Genomic DNA, 24962 nt, shown 5'->3' with positions numbered 1-24962 from the left:
GGGGACGTGAGGGGACAGGGGACATCAGGGGACATGGGACATCAGGGGACATGAGGAACATGGGGACACCCACGTCTGCCAGAACACGCCTGTGATCTGGGGACATGGGGACAACGGGGGACATGAGGGACATGGGACATCAGGGGACATGAGGGACATGGGGACAACAGGGGACATGGGACATCAGGGGACATGGGGACACCCATGTCTGTCAGAACGCACCCGTGATCTGGGGACAACAGGGACAACAGGGGACATGAGGGGACATGGGACATCAGGGGATATGGGGACATGGGACATCAGGGGAGATCAGGGGACACGGGGACACCCACGTCTGCCAGAACACGCTTGTGATCTGGGGACAGGGACATGGGGACACAGGGGACATGAGGGACATGGGACATCAGGAGACATGGGGACATGGGGACACCCACGTCTGCCAGAACGCACCCGTGATCTGGGGACACGGGGACAATGGGGGACGTGAGGGGACATCAGGGGACATGGGGACATCAGGGGACATGGGGACATCTGGGGACATAGGACATCAGGGGAGATCAGGGGACATGGGGACATCGGGGGAGATCAGGGGACATGGGGACACCCATGTCTGCCAGAACATGCCTGTGATCTGGGGACAATGGGGACAACAGGGGACATGAGGGGACATGAGGGGACATGAGGGGACATGGGGACATCGGGGGACATGGAGACATCAGGGGACATGGGGACATCGGGAGAGATCAGGGGACATGGGGACACCCACGTCTGCCAGAATGCGCCCGTGATCTGGGGACATGGGGACAACGGGGGACATGGGACATCAGGGGACATCAGGGGACATGGGGACACCCACGTCTGCCAGAACGCACCCGTGATCTGGGGACATGGGGACACAGGGGGACATGGGACATCAGGGGACATCAGGGGACATCAGGGGACATCAGGGGACATGGGGACATGAGGGGACATGGGACATGAGGGGACATGAGGGGACATGGGGACACCCAGGTCTGCCAGAACACGCCCGTGATCTGGGGACAACGGGGACAACAGGGGACATGAGGGGACAGGGGACATGGGGACATGAAGGGACATGGGACATCAGGGGAGATCAGGGGACATGGGGACACCCCCATCTGCCAGAACACGCTTGTGATCTGGGGACATGGGGACACAGGGGACATGAGGGGACATGGGACATCAGGAGACATGGGGACACCCACGTCTGCCAGAACGCGCCCATGATCTGGGGACATGGGGACAACGGGGGACGTGAGGGGACATGGGACATGAGGGGACATGGGGACATGAGGGGAGATCAGGGGACAGGGGGACACCCACGTCTGCCAGAACGCGCCTGTGATCTGGGGACATGGGGACAACAGGGGACATGAGGGGACATGAGGGGACATGGGGACATCGGGGGACATGGGGACATCGGGGGACATCAGGGGACATGGGGACAACAGGGGACATGGGACATCAGGGGACATGAGGGACATGGGGACACCCACGTCTGCCAGAACGCGCCTGTGATCTGGGGACATGGGGACAACGGGGGACATGGGACATCAGGGGACATGGGGACACCCAGGTCTGCCAGAACGCACCCGTGATCTGGGGACATGGGGACAACGGGGGACATGAGGGGACATGGGACATCAGGGGACATGGGGACACCCAGGTCTGCCAGAACGCGCCCGTGATCTGGGGACATGGGGACAACGGGGGACGTGAGGGGACATGGGACATCAGGGGACATCAGGGGACATGGGGACATGAGGGGACATGGGACATCAGGGGAGATCAGGGGACACGGGGACACCCACATCTGCCAGAACACGCTTGTGATCTGGGGACATGGGGACAACAGGGGACATGAGGGGACATGGGACATCAAGGGACATGGGGACATCAGGGGACATGGGGACACCCACGTCTGCTCGTGTCTCCCACTCTTGCGTGTCCCCCCCGACCCATGGGTGCCCCCCCACCCTTCGGTGCCCCCCACCCTTGGGTGCCCCCACCCGTGGGTGCTCACCCGTGGGTCGTAGATCTGGGCGCAGTAGGTGTAGATGGCGCAGGCCCGATCCACCTCGCCCACCTCGTGTTCTCCCCATCACCCCCCACCCATGGGTGCCCCCCCACCCTTGGGTGCCCCCACCCGTGGGTGCTCACCCGTGGGTGGCAGATCTGGGCGCAGTAGGTGCAGATGGCGCGGGCCCAATCCACCTCGCCCAGCTCGTGTCCCCCCACTCTTGGGCGTCCCCCCACTCTTGGGTGTCCCCCCCACCCATGGGTGCCCCCCCCACCCATGGGTGCCCCCACCCGTGGGTGCTCACCCGTGGGTCGCAGATCTGGGCGCAGTAGGTGTAGATGGCGCGGGCCCGATCCACCTCGCCCAGCTTGCACTCCATGTCGGCGAAGCGCAGGCACAGCTCCCGCGCCGCGTCGTCACCCAGCACCTGGGCGTGGGGACACGGTGACACGGTGACACGGGGGACAGCAGCACCCACAGGGGACAGCAGCACCCACAGCGTGATAGTGGTGACCACAGGGGGACAGTGGTGACCATATGGGGACAACAGCACCCACAGGGGACAGTGGTGACCATATGGGGACAGTGGTGACCAGAGGGTGACAACAGCAGCCACAGGGGACAGTGGTGCCCATAGGGTGACAGTGGTGACCACAGGGTGACAGTGGTGACCATATGGGGACAGCAGCACCCACAGGGGACAGTGGTGACCACATGGGGACAGTGGTGACCACAGGGGGACAGTGGTGACCATATGGGGACAACAGCACCCACAGGGGACAGTGGTGCCCATAGGGTGACAGTGGTGACCACAAGGGGACAGTGGTGACCAGAGGGTGATAGTGGTGACCACAGGGTGACAGTGGTGACCATATGGGGACAGCAGCACCCACAGGGGAACAGTGGTGACCATATGGGGACAGTGGTGACCATATGGGGACAACAGCACCCACTGGGGACAGTGGTGACCATATGGGGACAGCAGCACCCACAGGGGACAGTGGTGACCATATGGGGACAGTGGTGACCAGAGGGTAACAGCAGCACCCACAGGGGACAGCAGCACCCACAGCATGATAGTGGTGACCACAGGGTGACAGTGGTGACCATATGGGGACAACAGCACCCACAGGGGGACAGTGGTGACCATATGGTGACAACAGCACCCACAGGGGGACAATGGTGCCCATAGCGTGATAGTGGTGACCACAGGGTGACAGTGGTGACCATATGGGGACAGCAGCACCCACAGGGGACAGTGGTGCCCATAGGGTGACAGTGGTGACCACAGGGGAACAGTGGTGACCATAGGGTGACAGCGGTGACCCTATGGGGACAGTGGTGACCATGCAGGGACAGCAGTGACCACAGGGGGACAACAGCTGTCCCCAAGCCCACACTATGTCCCCAAGCCCCCCAGTATCGCCATGTCCGCAAGCCTGTGGGATGTCCCCAAGCCTGTGGGATGTCCCCAAGACCCCCAGTATCCCCATGTCCCCAAGCCCACAGGATGTCCCCAAGCCCACATGATGTCCCCATGTCCCCCAGTATTGCCATGTCCCCAAGCCCACAGGATGTCCCCAAGCCCACATGACGTCCCCATGTCCCCCAGTATCGCCATGTCCCCAAGCCCACAGGATGTCCCCATGTCCCCAAGCCCACAGAATGTCCCCAAGCCCATGTGATGTCCCCAAGCCCAAATCATGTCCCCAATTCCCTGCTGTCCCCATGTCCCCAATCCCTGTGCTGTTCCCATGCCCCCCAGTATCCCCATGTTCCCAAGCCCACAGGATGTCCCCATGTCCCCAAGCCCACAGGATGTCCCCAAGCCCACACTATGTCCCCAATTCCCTGCTATCCCCATGTCCCCAAGCCCACACGATGTCCCCAAGCCCCCCAGTACCCCCATGTCCCCAAGCCCATGGGATGTCCCCAAGCCCCCTGCTGTCCCCATGACCCCAGTATCCCCATGTCCCCAAGCCCACATGATGTCCCCATGTCCCCCAGTATTGCCATGTCCCCAAGCCCACAGGATGTCCCCAAGCCCATGGGATGTCCCCAAGCCCCCTGCTGTCCCCATGTCCCCCAGTATCCCCATGTCCCCAAGCCCACATGATGTCCCCAAGCCCCCTGCTGTCCCCAAGCCCACATGATGTCCCCAAGCCCACAGAATGTCCCCAATTCCCTGCTGTCCCCATGTCCCCAAGCCCCCTGCTGTCCCCATGCCCCCCAGTGTCCCCATGTCCCCCAGTATCGCCATGTCCCCAAGCCCACAGGATGTCCCCAAGCCCACAGGATGTCCCCATGTCCCCCAGTATCCCCATGTCCCCAAGCCCACAGGATGTCCCCAACCCCAATGCTGTCCCCAACCCCTGTGCTGTCCCCAAGGCCCCTGCTGTCCCCATATCCCCAAGCCCCCAGGATGTCCCCAAGCCCCCTGCTGTCCCCAAGCCCCCTGCTGTCCCCATATCCCCAAGCCCCCAGGATGTCCCCAAGCCCCCCAGTACCCCCATGTCCCCAAGCCCACAGGATGTCCCCAAGCCCACAGAATGTCCCCATGTCCCCCAGTGTCCCCAAGCCCACATGATGTCCCCAAGCCCCCTGCTGTCCCCATGCCCCCCAGTATCCCCATATCCCCAACCCCCTGAAGTGTCCCCAAGCCCCGTGTCCGCGTCCCCACCTCGATGGCCTTCTGGTAGATGGGCCGGGTGTGGGTGACGCCGTAGAGCTCGGCGGCGCGCCGGATGTAGATGTTGAACATGTCGCTCTGCTGCGCCGGCAGCACCGCGCGCGTCGCCCGGTCGTACACGGCCATGGCGTGACGGGCCAGCCCGAACTGCTCCTCCAGCCCCGCGTACAGCAGGAAGATCGCTGGGGGAGGACAGCACCCATGGGGGGGGCAGCACCCACCTCTGGCGGGGGTAATGGGGGTCCCAGGGGGTCCCAAGGGTGCTATAGGGTGTATATGGCCATGGTGTGATGGGGCAGGACAGACGGCTCCTCCAGCCCCACGTACAGCAGGAAGATCGCTGGGGGGGGGACAGCAGCCATGGGGGGGGCAGCACCCATGGGGGGGTCAGCACCCACCTCTAGGGGGGGTCACGGGGGGTAATGGGGGTCCCAAGGGTGCTATAGGGTGTATATGGCCATGGCGTGATGGGGCAGGACAAACGGCTCCTCCAGCCCCACGTACAGCAGGAAGATCACTGGGGGAGCGGGGGGGGTCAGCACCCACTTTTTGGGGGGGTCACAGGGGGTACAGGGGGGTAATGGGGGTCCCAAGGGTGCTATAGGGTGTATATGGCCATGGTGTGATGGGGCAGGACAGACGGCTCCTCCAGCCCCGCGTACAGCAGGAAGAGCGCTGGGGGGGCAGGGGGGGTCAGCACCCACTTCTTGGGGGGGTACGGGGGGTTATGGGGGGTAATGGGGGTCCCAAGGGTGCTATAGGGTGTATATGGCCATGGTGCGATGGGGCAGGACAAACGGCTCCTCCAGCCCCGCGTACAGCAGGAAGATCGCTGGGGGGGGACAGCACCCATGGGGGGGGCAGCACCCACCTCTGGGGGGGGTAATGGGGGTCCCAGGGGGTCCCAAGGGTGCTATAGGGTGTATATGGCCATGGCGTGATGGGGCAGGACAAACGGCTCCTCCAGCCCCACGTACAGCAGGAAGATCGCTGGGGGGGGGGGACAGCACCCATGGGGGGGCAGCACCCACCTCTGGGGGGGGTAATGGGGGTCCCAGGGGGTCCCCAGGGTGCTATAGGGTGTATATGGCCATGGCGTGATGGGGCAGGACAAACGGCTCCTCCAGCCCCGCGTACAGCAGGAAGATCACTGGGGGAGCGGGGGGGGTCAGCACCCACTTCTTGGGGGGGGTACGGGGGGTTATGGGGGGTTATGGGGGGTAACGGGGGGTAATGGGGGTCCCAAGGGTGCTATAGGGTGTATATGGCCATGGTGTGATGGGGCAGGACAAACGGCTCCTCCAGCCCCACGTACAGCAGGAAGATCGCTGGGGGGGGGACAGCACCCATGGGGGGGTCAGCACCCACTTCTTGGGGGGGGTACGGGGGGTTATGGGGGGTAACGGGGGTCCCAAGGGTGCTATAGGGTGTATATGGCCATGGTGTGATGGGGCAGGACAGACGGCTCCTCCAGCCCCACGTACAGCAGGAAGATCGCTGGGGGGGGACAGCACCCATGGGGGGGGCAGCACCCACCTCTGGGTGGGGGTACGGGGGGGTAATGGGGGTCCCAAGGGTGCTATAGGGTGTATATGGCCATGGGGTGATGGGGCAGGACAAGCGGCTCCTCCAGCCCCGCGTACAGCAGGAAGATCGCTGGGGGGGCGGGGGGGGTCAGCACCCACTTCTTGGGGGGGGTATGGGGGGGTTATGGGGGGTAATGGGGGTCCCAAGGGTGCTATAGGGTGTATATGGCCATGGCGTGATGGGGCAGGACAAACGGCTCCTCCAGCCCCGCGTACAGCAGGAAGATCGCTGGGGGGGGACAGCACCCATGGGGGGGGCAGCACCCATGGGGGGGGTCAGCACCCACCTCTGGGGGGGATACGGGGGGGTAATGGGGGTCCCAAGGGTGCTATAGGGTGTATATGGCCATGGCGTGATGGGGCAGGACAAATGGCTCCTCCAGCCCCACGTACAGCAGGAAGATCGCTGGGGGGGGGACAGCACCCATGGGGGGGTCAGCACCCACTTCTGGGGGGGGGTAATGGGGGTCCCAGGGGGTCCCAAGGGTGCTATAGGGTGTATATGGCCATGGCGTGATGGGGCAGGACAAACGGCTCCTCCAGCCCCACGTACAGCAGGAAGATCGCTGGGGGGGCGGGGGGGGTCAGCACCCACTTTTTGGGGGGGTCACAGGGGGTACAGGGGGGTAATGGGGGTCCCAAGGGTGCTATAGGGTGTATATGGCCATGGTGTGATGGGGCAGGACAAACGGCTCCTCCAGCCCCACGTACAGCAGGAAGATCGCTGGGGGGGCGGGGGGGGTCAGCACCCACTTCTTGGGGGGGGTACGGGGGGTTATGGGGGGTAATGGGGGTCCCAAGGGTGCTATAGGGTGTATATGGCCATGGCATGATGGGGCAGGACAAACGGCTCCTCCAGCCCCGCGTACAGCAGGAAGATCGCTGGGGGGGGGACAGCACCCATGGGGGGGTCAGCACCCATGGGGGGGGTCAGCACCCACCTCTGGGGGGGATACGGGGGGGTAATGGGGGTCCCAAGGGTGCTATAGGGTGTATATGGCCATGGGGTGATGGGTCAGGACAAACGGCTCCTCCAGCCCCGCGTACAGCAGGAAGATCACTGGGGGGGACAGCACCCGTGGGGGGGGCAGCACCCACTTCTGGGGGGGGGTATGGGGGTCCCAGGGGGTCCCAAGGGTGCTATAGGTTGTATATGGCCATGGTGTGATGGGTCAGGACAAACGGCTCCTCCAGCCCCACGTACAGCAGGAAGATCGCTGGGGGGGGACAGCACCCATGGGGGGGCAGCACCCACCTCTTGGGGGGGGTAGAGGGGGGGTATGGGGGTCCCAAGGGTGCTATAGGCTGTATATGACCACCCTGAATCCATCCTGTCCCCGGTGCCCCCATGTCCCCCCATGTCCCCCCAGTGTCCCCATGTCCCCCCAGTGTCCGTACTCTTGGCATATCGGGGGGGCAGCCTGAACCCATCCTGTCCCCCTGGTGTCCCCAACGTCCCCGGTGCCCCCATGTCCCCAGTGTCCCCATGTCCCTCCAGTGTCCCCGGTGCCCCCATGTCCCCCCAATGTCCCCAATGTCCCCATGTCCCCACAATGCCCCCAGTGTCCCCATGTCCCCCAGTGTCCCCGGTGCCCCCATGTCCCCCACAATGTCCCCCCAGTGTCCCCGGTGCCCCCATCTCCCCCCCAATGTCCCCATGTCCCCCTGTCCCCCCATTGTCCCCCTGTCCCCACATTGTCCCCGGTGCCCCCATGTCCCCATGTCCCCCCAATGTCTGTACTCTTGACATATCGGGGGGAGCAGCCTGAACCCATCCTGTCCCACATGTCCCTGGTGTCCCTATGTCCCCCAGTACCCCAATGTCCCCAGTGCCCCCACGTCCCCCGCAATGTCCCCATGGCCGCAATGTCCCCATGTCCCCCCAGTGTCCCCATGTCCCCCCAGTGTCCCCATGTCCCCATGTCCGTACTCTTGGCGTATCGGGGGGGGGCAGCCTGAACCCATCCTGTCCCCCATGTCCCCGCAATGTCCCCATGTCCCCCCATTGTCCCCGGTGCTCCCATGTCCCCAATGCCCCCATCTCCCCCCAATGTCCCCACGTCCCCCCAATGTCCCCCTGTCCCCCCAGTGTCCCCATGTGCCCAATGTCCCCATGTCCCCCCAGTGTCCCCATGTGCCCAATGTCCCCATGTGCCCCCAATGTCCCCCTGTCCCCGCAGTGTCCCCGCGTCCCCGGTGTCCGTACTCTTGGCGTATTGGGGGGGGCAGCCTGAACCCATCCTGTCCCCCATGTCCCCCAGTGCCCCTGTGTCCCCCCAATGTCCCCAATGTCCCCCTGTCCCCCCAATGTCCCATGTCCCCCCAATGTCCCCAGTGCCCCCATGTCCCCAATGCCCCCATGTCCCCCCAATGTCCCCCTGTCCCCCCAATGTCCCCATGTCCCCCCAGTGTCCCCACGTCCCCCCAGTGTCCCCACGTCCCCGTGTCCATACTCTTGGCGTATCGGGGGGGGCAGCCTGAACCCATCCTGTCCCCCATGTCCCCGCAATGTTCCCATGTCCCCCCAGTGTCCCCATGTCCCCCCAATGTCCCCAGTGTCCCCATGTCCCCGCAATGTCCCCAGTGCCCCCATGTCCCCCCAGTGTCCCCATGTCCCCAAGTGTCCCCGGTGCCCCCATGTCCCCCCCAATGTCCCCATGTCCCCCTGTCCCCCCAATGTCCCCCTGTCCCCCCAGTGTCCCCAATGTCCCCATGTCCCCCCAGTGTCCCCATGTCCCCAATGTCCCCCTGTCCCCCCCATGTCCCCCTAGTGTCCCCAATGTCCGTACTCTTGGCGTATCGGGGGAGGCAGCCTGAACCCATCCTGTCCCCCTGGTGTCCCCAGTGCCCCTGGTGTCCCTATGTCCCCCCAATGTCCCCATGTCCCCAGTGTCCCCACATCCCCAATGTCCCCAATGTCCCCATGTCCCCAATGTCCCCGCAGTGTCCCCCTGTCCGTACTCTTGGCGTATCGGGGGGGGGCAGCCTGAACCCATCCTGTCCCCCTGGTGTCCCCATGTCCCCCCAATGTCCCCATGGCCCCAGTGTCCCCACATCCCCAATGTCCCCATGTCCCCCCTGTCCCCGCAGTGTCCCCGTGTCCGTACTCTTGGCGTATCGGGGGGGGCAGCCGTCCAGCGCCTGCTCGAACAGGTCCCGTGCCCGCTCCAGCTTGCGCCCGCCGTACCGCGCCACGAACTTGGTCAGGTACGTGTGCCACACGTCGGCCACGTGCGGCCAGCGGAACAGCGCGATGCCGCGCTCGTACGCCTGCAACACAGTGACGGTGTCCCCAGGGTGTCCCCAGGGTCCCCACAGTGTCCCCGGGGTCCCCATGTGTCCCCACACTATCCCCATGGCCCGCTCGTACGCCTGCAACACAGCCACGGGGTCCCCACAGTGTCCCCAGGGTCCCCACAGTGTGCCCAGGGTCCCCACAGTGTCCCCAGGGTCCCCACAGTGTGCCCAGGGTCCCACTTGTACGCCTGAAACACACAGCGCCATGTCCCCCCAGTGTCCCCGTGTCCCCCCAGTGTCCCCATGTCCCCGCAGGGTCCCCACGTCCCCTGAAACACAACAGCACCATGTCCCCATGTCCCCCCAGTGTCCCCATGTCCCCCCGGTGTCCCCGTGTCCCCACGTCCCCCCAGTGTCCCCACGTCCCCCCAGTGTCCCCACGTCCCCTGAAACACAACAGCACCGTGTCCCCATGTCCCCCCAGTGTCCCCATGTCCCTGCAGTGTCCCCACGTCCCCTGAAACACAACAGCACCGTGTCCCCATGTCCCCCCAGTGTCCCCATGTCCCCACAGGGTCCCCACGTCCCCTGAAACACAACAGTGCCGTGTCCCCATGTCCCCCCAGTGTCCCCACGTCCCCCCAGTGTCCCCATGTCCCCCCAGTGTCCCCACGTCCCCCCAGTGTCCCCGTGTCCCCATGTCCCCCCAGTGTCCCCACGTCCCCTGAAACACAACAGTGCCGTGTCCCCATGTCCCCGCAGGGTCCCCATGTCCCCTGAAACACAACAGTGCCGTGTCCCCATGTCCCCCCAGTGTCCCCATGTCCCCACAGGGTCCCCATGTCCCCTGAAACACAACAGCACCGTGTCCCCATGTCCCCCCAGTGTCCCCGTGTCCCCCCAGTGTCCCCATGTCCCCCCAGTGTCCCCACGTCCCCTGAAACACAACAGCAGCGTGTCCCCATGTCCCCCCAGTGTCCCCATGTCCCCCCAGTGTCCCCACGTCCCCCCAGTGTCCCCACGTCCCCTGAAACACAACAGCAGCGTGTCCCCATGTCCCCCCAGTGTCCCCACGTCCCCTGAAACACAACAGCAGCGTGTCCCCATGTCCCCCCAGTGTCCCCATGTCCCCCCAGTGTCCCCACGTCCCCCCAGTGTCCCCACGTCCCCTGAAACACAACAGCAGCGTGTCCCCATGTCCCCCCAGTGTCCCCACGTCCCCCCAGTGTCCCCATGTCCCCACGTCCCCCCAGTGTTCCCACGTCCCCCCCGTGTCCCCGTGTCCCCACCTTGAAGCTGTCCTCGAAGTAGCCGTGCTCCTCCAGGAACAGCCCGTAGTTGATGACGATCTGGGGGGTGGCGATGCGCAGGTCCAGGATGCGCTCGTACACCGCTCGGGTGGACTGGGGGGGGGACAGGGGGTCAGCACCCCAAAATACACCCCCAGACACCCCCCGGGGGCAGCACCCAAAACCAGGCACCCCCAGATACCCAGGGGTCAGCACCATCGTACACCGCTCGGGTGGACTGGGGGGGACGGGGGGGTCAGCACCCCAAAATACACCCCCAGACACCCCCCGGGGGCAGCACCCAAAACCAGGCACCCCAGACACCCAGGGGTCAGCACCCAAAACCAGACACCCCCAGACACCCAGGGGTCAGCACCCTCGTACACTGACCGCGTGGACTGGGGGGGCACCCAAAACTGGGGTCAGCACCCAACAATGGGGCACCCCAAACACCCCCCGGGGTCAGCACCCAAAGACAGACACCCCCAGACCCCCAGGGGTCAGCACCCTCGTACACCGACCCGGTGGACTTGGGGGGACAGGGGGGTCAGCACCCCAAAATACACCCCAAACACCCCCCGGGGTCAGCACCCAAAACCAGGCACCCCCAGATACCCAGGGGTCAGCACCCTCGTGTCGACTGGGGGGGACAAGGGGGTCAGCACCCCAAAATACACCCCAAACACCCCCCGGGGTCAGCACCCTCGGACACTGACCGCGTGGACTGGGGGGGCACCCAAAACTGGGGTCAGCACCCAAAATACACCCCCAGACACCCCCCAGGGTCAGCACCCAAAGACAGACACCCCAAACACCCCCCTGGGCTCAGCACCCAAAAATGGAAACATGGGGGGGTCAGCACCCAAAAATGGAAACATGGGGGGGTCAGCACCCAAACTGGGGCACCCCCAGGGGTCAGCAGCCCCCCCATGGATAGGTGGGGGGCAGCACCCAAACTGTCCCCCCCAGGGGTTTGGGACCCCACATGGGGTGTTGGGGATCCCGGGGGTGACATTGGGGGGGTCCCGGGGGTGTCACCCACCTGGAAGGTCCCCAGGCCCTGGGGCGGGCTTGGAGACCCTGGGGGTGGGTTGGTGACCCCATGGGGGGGTTGGGGACACTCAGGGTGGGTTGGGGACCCCAGGACAGGTTTGGGGACCCCATGGGGGGGTTGGGGACACTCAGGGTGGTTTGGTGACCCCATGGGGGGGTTGGGGACACTCAGGGTGGGTTGGGGACCCCAGGACAGGTTTGGTGACCCCATGGGGGGGTTGGGGACACTCAGGGTGGGTTGGGGACCCCAGGGTGGGTTGGGGACTTCATGGGGGGCTTGGGGACACTCAGGGTGGGTTGGTGACCCCATGGGGGTGTTGGTGACCCCATGGGTGGCTTGGGGACCCCATGGGGGTGTCGGGGACCCCATGTTGGGGTCCCGGGGGTGTCACCCACCTGGAAGGTCCCCAGGCCCTGGAGTGGGTTGGAGACCCCAGGGGACATTGGTGACACTCAGGGTGGGTTGGTGACCCCATGGTGGGGTTGGGGACACTCAGGGTGGGTTGGGGACCCCAGGACAGGTTTGGGGACCCCATGGGGGTGTCGGGGACCCCATGGGGGGGTCCTGGGGTGTCACCCACCTGGAAGGTCCCCAGGCCCTGGGGTGGAGTTGGAGACCCTATGGGGAGGTTGGTGACCCCAGGGGACATTGGTGATACTCAGGGTGGGTTGGTGACCCCATGGTGGGGTTGGGGACACTCAGGGGGGGTTGGGGACCCCAGGACAGGTTTGGGGACCCCATGCGGGGGTTGGTGACACTCAGGGTGGGTTGGGGACCCCATGGAGGGGGTTGGTGAGCCCATGGGGGGGTTGGGGACCCCACCTGGAGGGGTTGGGGACCCCAGGGCAGGTTTGGGGACCCCATGGGGGGCTTGGTGACACTCAGGGTGGGTTGGGGACCCCATGGTGGGGTTGGGGACCCTGTGGGGGTGTTGGGGACCCCAGGGCAGGTTTGGGGACCCCATGGGGGGCTTGGGGACACTCAGGGTGGGTTGGTGACCCCATGGGGGTGTTGGTGGCCCCACGGGGGTGTTGGTGACCCCATGGGTGGGTTGGGGACCCCATGGGTGGGTTGGGGACCCCATGGGGGTGTCGGGGACCCCATGGGGGGGTCCCGGGGGTGTCACCCACCTGGAAGGTCCCCAGGCCCTGGGGTGGGGTTGGTGACCCTATGGGGAGGTTGGTGACCCCAGGGGACATTGGTGATACTCAGGGTGGGTTGGGGACCCCATGGTGGGGTTGGGGACACTCAGGGTGGGTTGGGGACCCCATGGGTGGGTTGGGGACCCCATGGGGGGCTTGGGGACACTCAGGGTGGGTTGGGGACCCCAGGACAGGTTTGGGGACCCCATGGGGGGGTTGGGGACACTCAGGGTGGGTTGGGGACCCCATGGGTGGGTTGGGGACCCCATGGGGGTGTCGGTGACCCCATGGGGGGGTCCCGGGGGTGTCACCCACCTGGAAGGTCCCCAGGCCCTGGGGTGGGGTTGGAGACCCTGGGGGTGGGTTGGTGACCCCATGGTGGGGTTGGGGACACTCAGGGTGGGTTGGGGACCCCAGGACAGGTTTGGGGACCCCATGGGGGGGTTGGGGACACTCAGAGTGGGTTGGGGACCCCACGGGAGGGGTTGGGGACCCCAGGGCAGGTTTGGGGACCCCATGGGGGGCTTGGTGACACTCAGGGTGGTTTGGGGACCCCATGGTGGGGTTGGGGACACTCAGGGTGGGTTGGGGACCCCAGGACAGGTTTGGGGACCCCATGGAGGGGTTGGGGACACTCAGGGTGGGTTGGGGACCCCACCGGGGGGGTTGGGGACCCCATGGGAGGGTTGGGAACACTCAGGGGGGGTTGGGGACCCCAGGGCAGGTTTGGGGACTTCATGGGGGGCTTGGGGACACTCAGGGTGGGTTGGTGACCCCATGGTGGGGTTGGGGACACTCAGGGTGGGTTGGGGACCCCAGGACAGGTTTGGGGACCCCATGGGGGGGTTGGTGACACTCAGGGTGGGTTGGGGACCCCACCGGGAGGGTTGGGGACCCCAGGGCAGGTTTGGGGACCCCAGGGCAGGTTTGGGGACCCCATGGGGGTCTTGGTGACACTCAGGGTGGGTTGGGGACCCCATGGGGGACATTGGTGACACTCAGGGTGGTTTGGTGACCCCATGGTGGGGTTGGGGACACTCAGGGTGGGTTGGGGACCCCAGGACAGGTTTGGGGACCCCATGGGGGGGTTGGGGACACTCAGGGTGGGTTGGTGACCCCATGGGGGTGTTGGTGGCCCCGCGGGGGTGTTGGTGACCCCATGGGTGGCTTGGGGACCCCATGGGGGTGTTGGTGACCCCATGGTGGGGTTGGGGACACTCAGGGTGGGTTGGGGACCCCAGGACAGGTTTGGGGACCCCATGGGGGGGTTGGGGACACTCAGAGTGGGTTGGGGACCCCACCTGGAGGGTTGGGGACCCCACGGGAGGGGTTGGGGACCCCAGGGCAGGTTTGGGGACCCCATGGGGGGCTTGGTGACACTCAGGGTGGGTTGGGGACCCCATGGGGGACATTGTTGACACTCAGGGTGGTTTGGTGACCCCATGGTGGGGTTGGGGACACTCAGGGTGGGTTGGGGACCCCACCTGGGGGGTTGGGGACCCCATGGGAGGGTTGGGAACACTCAGGGGGGGTTGGGGACCCCAGGGCAGGTTTGGGGACCCCATGGGGGGCTTGGGGACACTCAGGGTGGGTTGGTGACCCCATGGGGGTGTTGGTGGCCCCGCGGGGGTGTTGGTGACCCCATGGGTGGCTTGGGGACCCCATGGGTGGCTTGGGGACCCCATGGGGGTGTCAGTGACCCCATGGGGGGGTCCTGGGAGTGTCACCCACCTGGAAGGTCCCCAGGCCCTGGAGTGGGTTGGAGACCCCAGGGGACATTGGTGATACTCAGGGTGGGTTGGTGACCCCATGGTGGGGTTGGGGACACTCAGGGTGGGTTGGGGACCCCAGGACAGGTTTGGGGACCCCATGGGGGTGTCGGTGACCCCATGGGGGGGTCCTGGGGGTGTCACCCACCTGGAAGGTCCCCAGGCCCTGGGGCGGGGTTGGAGACCCTGGGGGTGGGTTGGTGACCCCATGGTGGGGTTGGGGACACTCAGGGTGGGTTGGGGACCTCAGGGCAGGTTTGGTGACACCATGGGGGGGTTGGTGACACTCAGGGTGGTTTGGGGACCCCATGGGGGGGTTGGTGACACTCAGGGTGGGTTGGGGACCCCACCGGGGGGGTTGGGGACCCTACAGGGGGGGTTGGGGACTCCAGGACAGGTTTGGTGACCCCATGGTGGGGTTGGGGACCCCATGGGGGTGTCGGGGACCCCATGGGGGGGTCCCGGGGGTGTCACCCACCTGGAAGGTCCCCAGGCTCTCCTCCAGATCGGCCAGCATGGCCCAGACCTTGAGGGACTTGTAGAGGCGGTTCTGCACGGGCTCCGAGCTGTCGAAGTACTCGGCGCGGCGCGCGGGCAGCGCGGTGGCTCGCTGGGGACACCGGGGGACACGTCAGGGACGGCGGGGGCACCGCGGCCCCCGACACGCGCGCCTGAACCCCCCTCAGCCTCCCGGTGTGGGAGGAAAGGGTCCCAGGAGTGCCCACAGGGGACCCAGGAGTGCCCACAGGGGACCCAGGAGTCACTTTAGGGGACCCAGGAGTGCCCACAGGGGACCCAGGTGTTCCCACAGGGGACCCAGGTGTTCCCATAGGGGACCCAGGAGTTCCCATAGGGGACCCAGGTGTTCCCACAGGGGACCCAGGAGTTCCCATAGGGGACCCAGGAGTTCCCATAGGGGACCCAGATGTCCTGTTAAGGGACTCAATGTGTCACTTTAGGGGACCCAGGAGTGCCCACAGGGGACCCAGGAGTCACTTTAGGGGACTCAGGCATCCTCTTAGGGGACCAAGATGTCACTTTAGGGGACCCAGATGTCCTGTTAAGGGACCCAGGTGTCACTTTAGGGGACCCAGGAGTGCCCATAGGGGACCCAGGAGTCACTTTAGGGGACCAAGATGTCACTTTAGGGGCCCAGATGTCCTGTTAAGGGACCCAGGTGTCACTTTAGGGGACCCAGGAGTGCCCATAGGGGACCCAGGAGTCACTTTAGGGGACCAAGATGTCACTTTAGGGGCCCAGATGTCCTGTTAAGGGACCCAGGTGTCACTTTAGGGGACCCAGGAGTGCCCATAGGGGACCCAGGAGTCACTTTAGGGGACCAAGATGTCACTTTAGGGGACCCAGATGTCACTTTAGGGGACCCAGGCGTCACTTTAGGGGACCAAGATGTCCTGTTAAGGGACTCAGGTGTCACTTTAGGGGACCCAGGAGTGCCCACAGCGGACCCAGGAGTCACTTTAGGGGACCAAGATGTCACTTCAGGGGCCCAGATGTCCTGTTAAGGGACCCAGGAGTTCCCATAGGGGACCCAGGAGTCACTTTAGGGGACCAAGATGTCCTGTTAAGGGACCCAGGTGTCACTTTAGGGGACCCAGGAGTCCTGTTAAGGGACCAAGATGTCACTTCAGGGGACCCAGGGGACACGTCAGGGACAGCGGTGGCACCACAACCCCCAACAGCGCATGGCTGAACCCCCCTCACCCTCCCAGTGTGGGGGGAAAGGGACCCAGGAGTGCCCATAGGGGACCCAGGAGTCACTTTAGGGGACTCAGGCATCCTCTTAGGGGACCAAGATGTCACTTTAGGGGACCCAGGAGTTCCCTTAGGGGACCTAGGAGTTCCCTTAGGGGACCCAAATGTCACTTCAGGGGACCCAGATGTCCTGGTAAGGGACACAGGAGTTCTCACAGGGGACCCAGGTGTCACTTTAGGGGACCCAGGAATTCCCTTAGGGGACCCAAGTGTCCCTTTAGGGGACCCAGGCATCCTCTTGTGGGACCCAAGTGTCATTTTAGGGGACCCAGGAGTTCCCTTAGGGTACCCAAGTGTCATTTCAGGGGACCCAGGAGTGCTCACAGGGGACCCAGGAGTCACTTTAGGGGACTCAGGCATCCTCTTAGGGGACCAAGATGTCACTTTAGGGGACCCAGATGTCCTGTTAAGGGACCCAGGAGTTCCCATAGGGGACCCAGGTGTCCCTTTAGGGGATCAAGATGTCACTTCGAGGGATCCAGATGTCCTGTTAAGGGACCCAGGAGTGCCCACAGGGGACCCAGGTGTCACTTTAGGGGACTCAGGCACCCTCTTAGGGACCAAGATGTCACTTTAGGGGCCCAGATGTCCTGTTAAGGGACCCAGGAGTTCCCATAAGGGACCCAGGTGTTCCCTTAGGGAATCCAGGTGTCACTTTAGGGGACCCAGGAATTCCCTTAGGGGACCCAAGTGTCACTTTAGGGGACCCAGGAGTTCCCATAGGGGACCCAGGTGTTTCCTTAGGGGACCCAGGAGTTCCCATAGGGGACCCAGGAGTGCCCACAGGGGACCCAGGTGTCACTTTAGGGGACTCAGGCATCCTCTTAGGGGACCAAGATGTCACTTTGAGGGATCCAGATGTCCTGTTAAGGGACCCAAGAGTGCCCACAGGGGACCCAGGAGTTCCCATAGGGGACCCAAATGTCACTTCAGGGGACCCACATGTCCTGTTAAGGGACACAGGAGTTCTCATAGGGGACCCAGGTGCTCCCTTAGGGGACCCAGGTGTCACTTTAGGGGATCCAGGTGTCACTTTAGGGGACCCAGGAATTCCCTTAGGGGACCCAAGTGTCATTTTAGGGGACCCAGGTGTTCCCACAGGGGACCCAGGTGTCACTTTAGGGGACCCAAGTGTCACTTCAGGGGACCCAAGTGTCCCCCCCACTTTGGGTGGCCCAGATGTCCCCTTAGGGAACCTAAACATCCCTTTAGGGGACCTTGGTGTCCAGCCGTGTCCCCACTGTCCCCAGGGACCCCCTTTAGATTTGAGGATCCCCCCCAGATTTGGGGACCCCCCCCCCGTACCCACAGGATGCTCAGGGCCCCATGTAGTATCCCAGCTCCACCCCCTGAGCCCCAGGGGACCCAGGCGTCCGGCCGCATCCCCATTGTCCCCAGGGACCCCCTTTAGATTTGGGGACCCCCCCAGATTTGGGGACCCCCCGTACCCACAGGATGCTCAGGGCCTCCTGGTAGTTGTGGTGTCTCAGCTCCACCCCCGAGCCCCAGGGGACCCAGGCGTCCGGCCGCATCCCCACTGTCCCCAGGGACCCCCTTCAGATTTGGGGACCCCCCTTCAGATTTGGGGACCCCCCTTCAGATTTGGGGACCCCCCCGTACCTGCAGGATGCTCAGGGCATCCTGGTAGTTGTGGTGTCTCAGCTCCACCCCCCCAAGCCCCAGGGGACCCAGGCGTCTGGCCGCATCCCCATTGTCCCCAGGGGACCCCCCCCAGGTTTGGGGACCCCCCCAGATTTGGGGACCCCCCCCAGATTTGGGGACCCCCCCGTACCCGCAGGATGCTCAGGGCCTCCTGGTAGTTGTGGTGTCTCAGCTCCATCTCGCCGAACTCGCACCAAACGGCCGCCAGGTCCTCGACGCGGCGGAACCGCACGCGGGTGGCCTTGGTCAGGATGGTGCGGGCCTGGGGACAGCAGGGGACAATGGGGACATCAGGGGACAATGGGGACATCAGGGGACACGGGGACAATGGGGACAAGGGGGGACACGGAGGGACAGGTAGAGCTGGGGAGATGGGGGACAGGCAGGTTTGGGGACATATGGGGATGGTGACAGCTTGGGGGAGATGGGGGGACACCCAGGGTTTGGGGACACCGATGATTTGGGGACACCGATGGTTTGGGGACACATGGGGACAGTGACAGTTTGGGGGAGATGAGGGGACACAGATGGTTTGGGGACACCAATGGTTTGGGGACACATGGGGACAGCGACAGTTCGGGGGAGATGGGGGTACACCCAGGGTTTGGGGACACAGGGGACAGGCAGGTTTGGGAGGACATGGGGACAGTGACACTTTTGGGGAGATGAGGGGACAGCCAGGGTTTGGGGACACAGGGGACACTCAGGGGACAGAAAGGTTTGGGGGCACATGGGGACAGTGACAGTTTGGGGGAGATGAGGGGACACGCAGGGTTTGGGGACACCGATGGTTTGGGGACACCCAGGGTTTGGGGACACATGGGGACAGTGACAGTTCGGGGGAGATGGGGGGACACCGATGGTTTGGGGACGCATGGGGACAGTGACAGTTTGGGGGAGATGGGGGGACACCCAGGGGACACTCAGGGGACAGAAAGGTTTGGGGGGACATGGGGACAGTGAGAGTTTGGGGGAGATGGGGGGACACCCAGGGTTTGGGGACACAGGGGACAGGCAGGTTTGGGGGGAACACGGGGACGGTGACAGTTTAGGGGAGATGGGGGGACACCCAGGGTTTGGGGACACAGGGGACAGTCGGTGTCCCCAGGAGGTGACAGGTGGGTGGGTGGGTGTCTCAGGAGGTGACAGTCGGTGTCCCCGGAGGTGACAGGTGGGTGGGTGTCTCAGGAGGTGACAGTCGGTGTCCCCAGGAGGTGACAGGCGGGTGGGTGTCCCAGGAGGTGACAGTCGGTGTCCCCAGGAGGTGACAGGTGGGTGGGTGTCTCAGGAGGTGACAGTCGGTGTCCCCAGGAGCTGACAGGTGGGTGGGTGTCCCAGGAGGTGACAGTCGGTGTCCCCAGGGATGCCAGGTGGGTGGGTGTCTCAGGAGGTGACAGTCGGTGTCCCCAGGAGCTGACAGGTGGGTGGGTGTCCCAGGAGGTGACAGGCGGTGTCCCCAGGAGGTGACAGGCGGGTGGGTGTCCCAGGAGGTGACAGTCGGTGTCCCCAGGAGGTGACAGGTGGGTGGGTGGGTGGGTGGGTGTCCCCAGGGATGCCAGGTGGGTGGGTGCTCCCGGAGGTGACAGTCGGTGTCCCCGGGGGTGCCAGGTGGGTGGGTGTCCCCAGGGGTGACAGTCGGTGTCCCCAGGGGTGCCAGGTGGGTGGGTGTCCCTAGGAGGTGACAGTCGGTGTCCCCAGGAGGTGACAGGTGGGTGGGTGTCTCAGGAGGTGACAGTCGGTGTCCCCAGGAGCTGACAGGTGGGTGGGTGTCTCAGGAGGTGACAGTCGGTGTCCCCGGAGGTGACAGGTGGGTGGGTGGGTGGGTGTCCCCAGGAGGTGACAGGTGGGTGGGTGTCCCCAGGAGGAGACAGTCGGTGTCCCCAGGAGCTGACAGGTGGGTGGGTGTCTCAGGAGGTGACAGTCGGTGTCCCCAGGGGTGCCAGGAGGGTGGGTGTCCCCAGGAGGTGACAGTCGGTGTCCCCAGGAAGTGACAGGTGGGTGGGTGTCTCAGGAGGTGACAGTCGGTGTCCCCAGGAGGTGACAGATGGGTGGGTGTCCCCGGGGGTGCCAGGTGGGTGGGTGTCCCCAGGGGTGACAGTCGGTGTCCCCGGAGGTGACAGGTGGGTGGGTGTCCCCAGGAGGTGACAGGTGGGTGGGTGTCCCCAGGAGCTGACAGGTGGGTGGATGTCTCAGGAGGTGACAGTCGGTGTCCCCAGGAGGTGACAGGTGGGTGGGTGTCCCCAGGGGTGACAGTCAGTGTCCCCAGGAGGTGACAGGTGGGTGGGTGTCTCAGGAGGTGACAGTCGGTGTCCCCAGGAGCTGACAGGTGGGTGGGTGTCCCCAGGGGTGACAGTCGGTGTCCCCAGGAGGTGACAGGTGGGTGGGTGTCCCCAGGGGTGACAGTCGGTGTCCCCAGGAGGTGACAGGTGGGTGGGTGTCCCCAGGGGTGACAGTCGGTGTCCCCAGAGGTGACAGGTGGGTGGGTGTCCCCAGCGGTGACAGTCGGTGTCCCCAGGGATGCCAGGTGGGTGGGTGTCTCAGGAGCTGACAGTCGGTGTCCCCAGGAGCTGACAGGTGGGTGGGTGTCCCCAGGGGTGACAGTCGGTGTCCCCAGGAGGTGACAGGTGGGTGGGTGTCCCCAGGGGTGACAGTCGGTGTCCCCAGGAGCTGACAGGTGGGTGGGTGTCTCAGGAGGTGACAGTCGGTGTCCCCGGGGGTGCCAGGTGGGTGGGTGTCCCCATGGGTGACAGTCAGTGTCCCCAAGGATGCCAGGTGGGTGGGTGTCTCAGGAGGTGACAGTCGGTGTCCCCAGGAGGTGCCAGGTGGGTGGTGTCTCAGGAGGTGACAGTCGGTGTCCCCAGAGGTGACAGGTGGGTGGGTGTCCCCAGGGGTGACAGTCGGTGTCCCCAGAGGTGACAGGTGGGTGGGTGTCTCAGGAGGTGACAGTCGGTGTCCCCAGGAGCTGACAGGTGGGTGGGTGTCTCAGGAGGTGACAGTCGGTGTCCCCAGGAGGTGACAGGTGGGTGGGTGTCCCCAGGGGTGACAGTCAGTGTCCCCAGGAGGTGACAGGTGGGTGGGTGTCCCCAGGGGTGACAGTCGGTGTCCCCAAGGATGCCAGGTGGGTGGGTGTCTCAGGAGGTGACAGTCGGTGTCCCCGGAGGTGACAGGTGGGTGGGTGTCTCAGGAGGTGACAGTCGGTGTCCCCGGAGGTGACAGGTGGGTGGGTGTCTCAGGAGGTGACAGTCGGTGTCCCCAGGAGGTGACAGGTGGGTGGGTGTCTCAGGAGGTGACAGTCGGTGTCCCCAGGAGGTGACAGGTGGGTGGGTGTCTCAGGAGGTGACAGTCGGTGTCCCCAGGAGGTGACAGGTGGGTGGGTGTCTCAGGAGGTGACAGTCGGTGTCCCCAGGAGGTGACAGGTGGGTGGGTGGGTGGGTGGGTGTCCCCAGGGATGCCAGGTGGGTGGGTGCTCCCGGAGGTGACAGTCGGTGTCCCCGGGGGTGCCAGGTGGGTGGGTGTCTCAGGAGGTGACAGTCGGTGTCCGCAGAGGTGACAGGTGGCTGGGTGTCTCAGGAGGTGACAGTCGGTGTCCCCAGGAGGTGACAGGTGGGTGGGTGTCTCAGGAGGTGACAGTCGGTGTCCCCAGGAGGTGACAGGTGGGTGGGTGTCCCAGGAGGTGACAGTCGGTGTCCCCAGGAGGTGACAGGTGGCTGGGTGTCTCAGGAGGTGACAGTCGGTGTCCCCAGGAGGTGACAGGTGGGTGGGTGTCCCCAGGGGTGACAGTCGGTGTCCCCAGGAGGTGACAGGTGGCTGGGTGTCTCAGGAGGTGACAGTCGGTGTCCCCAGGAGGTGACAGGTGGGTGGGTGTCCCCAGGAGGTGACAGGCGGGTGGGTGTCCCCAGGGGTGACAGTCGGTGTCCCCAGGAGGTGACAGGTGGCTGGGTGTCTCAGGAGGTGACAGTCGGTGTCCCCAGGAGGTGATAGGTGGGTGGGTGTCCCCAGGGGTGACAGTCGGTGTCCCCAGGAGGTGACAGGTGGGTGGGTGTCCCCATGGGTGACAGTCGGTGTCCCCAGGAGCTGACAGGTGGGTGGGTGTCTCAGGAGGTGACAGTCGGTGTCCCCAGGAGGTGATAGGTGGGTGGGTGTCCCCAGGGGTGACAGTCGGTGTCCCCAGGGATGCCAGGTGGGTGGGTGTCTCAGGAGCTGACAGTCGGTGTCCCCAGGAGCTGACAGGTGGGTGGGTGTCCCCAGGGGTGACAGTCGGTGTCCCCAGGAGGTGACAGGTGGGTGGGTGTCCCCAGGGGTGACAGTCGGTGTCCCCAGGAGCTGACAGGTGGGTGGGTGTCTCAGGAGGTGACAGTCGGTGTCCCCGGGGGTGCCAGGTGGGTGGGTGTCCCCATGGGTGACAGTCAGTGTCCCCAAGGATGCCAGGTGGGTGGGTGTCTCAGGAGGTGACAGTCGGTGTCCCCAGGAGGTGCCAGGTGGGTGGTGTCTCAGGAGGTGACAGTCGGTGTCCCCAGAGGTGACAGGTGGGTGGGTGTCCCCAGGGGTGACAGTCGGTGTCCCCAGAGGTGACAGGTGGGTGGGTGTCTCAGGAGGTGACAGTCGGTGTCCCCAGGAGCTGACAGGTGGGTGGGTGTCTCAGGAGGTGACAGTCGGTGTCCCCAGGAGGTGACAGGTGGGTGGGTGTCCCCAGGGGTGACAGTCAGTGTCCCCAGGAGGTGACAGGTGGGTGGGTGTCCCCAGGAGGTGACAGGTGGGTGGGTGTCCCCAGGGGTGACAGTCAGTGTCCCCAGGAGGTGACAGGTGGGTGGGTGTCCCCAGGAGGTGACAGGTGGGTGGGTGTCTCAGGAGGTGACAGTCGGTGTCCCCAGGGGTGCCAGGTGGGTGGGTGTCCCCAGGAGGTGACAGTCGGTGTCCCCAGGAGCTGACAGGTGGGTGGGTGTCTCAGGAGGTGACAGTCGGTGTCCCCAGGAGCTGACAGGTGGGTGGGTGTCCCCAGGGGTGACAGTCGGTGTCCCCAGGGATGCCAGGTGGGTGGGTGTCTCAGGAGGTGACAGTCGGTGTCCCCAGGAGGTGACAGGTGCCACTCACGTCCTCCAGCTGCCCGTTGTCCTCGTAGAAGCGGGCGAACGCCACCCAGAGCCCGTGGGGCCGCCCCGTGGCCTTCTGGGGGTCCACGGTGCGCACGGCCTCGGTGTACGTGCTGATGATCTGGGGACAAAGGGGACAATGGGGACACCACGGGGACAGGGGACAATGGGGACACCCCCAAGGTGCACGGCCTCAGTGTACGTGCTGATGATCTGGGGACAAAGGGGACAATGGGGACACTGCGGGGACAATGGGGACACCCCCCGGGTGCACGGCCTCGGTGTACGTGCTGATGATCTGGGGACAAAGGGGACAATGGGGACACTGCGGGGACAATGGGGACACCCCCCGGGTGCACGGCCTCGGTGTACGTGCTGATGATCTGGGGACAAAGGGGACATTGGGGACACCGCGGGGACAGGGGACAATGGGGACACACCACGGGGACAGGGGACAATGGGGACACCCCCCGGGTGCACGGCCTCGGTGTACGTGCTGATGATCTGGGGACAAAGGGGACATTGGGGACACCACGGGGACACCCCCGAGGTGCTCGGCCTCGGTGTATGTGCTGATGATCTGGGGACAAGGGGGACACGGTGGGGACACCCCCCAGCGTCACCCCCTGGTGCATGGCCTCATTGTGCACACGTGTCCCCTCCACCCGCCCCGTGTCCCCGAGTGTCCCCTGTACCCACCGCAATGTCCCCGTATGTCCCATAAAGCCACCCCAATGTCCCCAGGTGTCACCTGTAGGCATCTTGGTGTCCCCAAGTGTCTCCCTATTCTCACCTTGTGTCCCCCCACATCCCCATATACTCACTCTGTCCCTTCATCCCCATATACCCCCCTGTCCCCATGTCCCTCTGTCCCCCTATACCCACCCTGTCCCCATGTCCCTCTGTCCCCCTATACCCACCCTATCCCACTATGTTCCCATGTCCCCCTATACCCACCCTGTCCCCCCACATCCCCATGTCCCCCTATATCCACCCTGTCCTCCTATGTCCCCACGTCCCCCTATATCCACCCTGTCCCCCTGTGTCCCCATGTCCCTCTATATCCACCCTGTCCCCATGTCCCCCTATATCCACCCTGTCCCCATGTCCCCATGTTCCCCTATAGCCACCCTGTCCCCCTGTGACCCCACGTCCCCCTATACCCACCCTGTCCCTATGTCCCCCTACGTCCCAATGTCCCCCCACATCCCCGTATACCCACCACTCTCCCCACATGTCCCCCTATACCCACCCTGTCCCCATGTCCCTATGTCCCCTATACCCACCATGTCCCCGTGTCCCCCTATACCCACCCTGTCCCCACGTCCCTATGTCCCCCATACTCACCCTGTCCCTCTGTGTCCCCATGTCCCCCTACAGCCGCCCACATCCTGTGTCCTCGTGTCCCCCCACATCCCCACCCTGTCCTTGTGTCCCCCTAAACCCACCCTGTCCCCCTGTGTCGCCGCGCATCCCCATACACCCGTGTCCCACGTCCCCATCACCCCTGAGTGTCCCCGTGTCCCTGGTGTCCCCAGTGTTCCCCTACACCCCACATCCCCATCACCCCCCCAAGTGTTCCCAGTGTCCCCATCACGCCCCGAATGTCCCCGAGTGTCCCTGTGTCCCC

The 24962-nt window shown here is 64.8% G+C and overlaps 1 protein-coding gene across 1 annotated transcript; it reads right to left on the bottom strand.

Annotated features, from left to right (window-relative positions):
• Nucleotides 1-299: 299 nt before the first annotated feature.
• Nucleotides 300-24700, bottom strand: LOC309452422 (pre-mRNA-splicing factor SYF1-like; the record flags this gene model as incomplete). The annotated part of the gene is made up of 10 exons (XM_082077048.1): nt 300-355; nt 1614-1710; nt 2346-2468; nt 4722-4912; nt 9424-9586; nt 10843-10956; nt 15286-15417; nt 18373-18504; nt 23334-23453; nt 24680-24700. The coding sequence occupies 10 exons, from the start codon at nt 24698-24700 to the stop codon at nt 300-302; spliced, it is 1149 nt and encodes a 382-aa protein (XP_081933174.1).
• Between the last annotated feature and the right edge of the window lie 262 nt (nt 24701-24962).

Source organism: Streptopelia decaocto (assembly GCF_964273445.1).
Source record: "Streptopelia decaocto genome assembly, contig: HAP1_SCAFFOLD_1085, whole genome shotgun sequence".
Taxonomy (NCBI): Eukaryota; Metazoa; Chordata; class Aves; order Columbiformes; family Columbidae; genus Streptopelia; species Streptopelia decaocto.
This window is presented reverse-complemented; position numbering and strand designations above follow the sequence as displayed.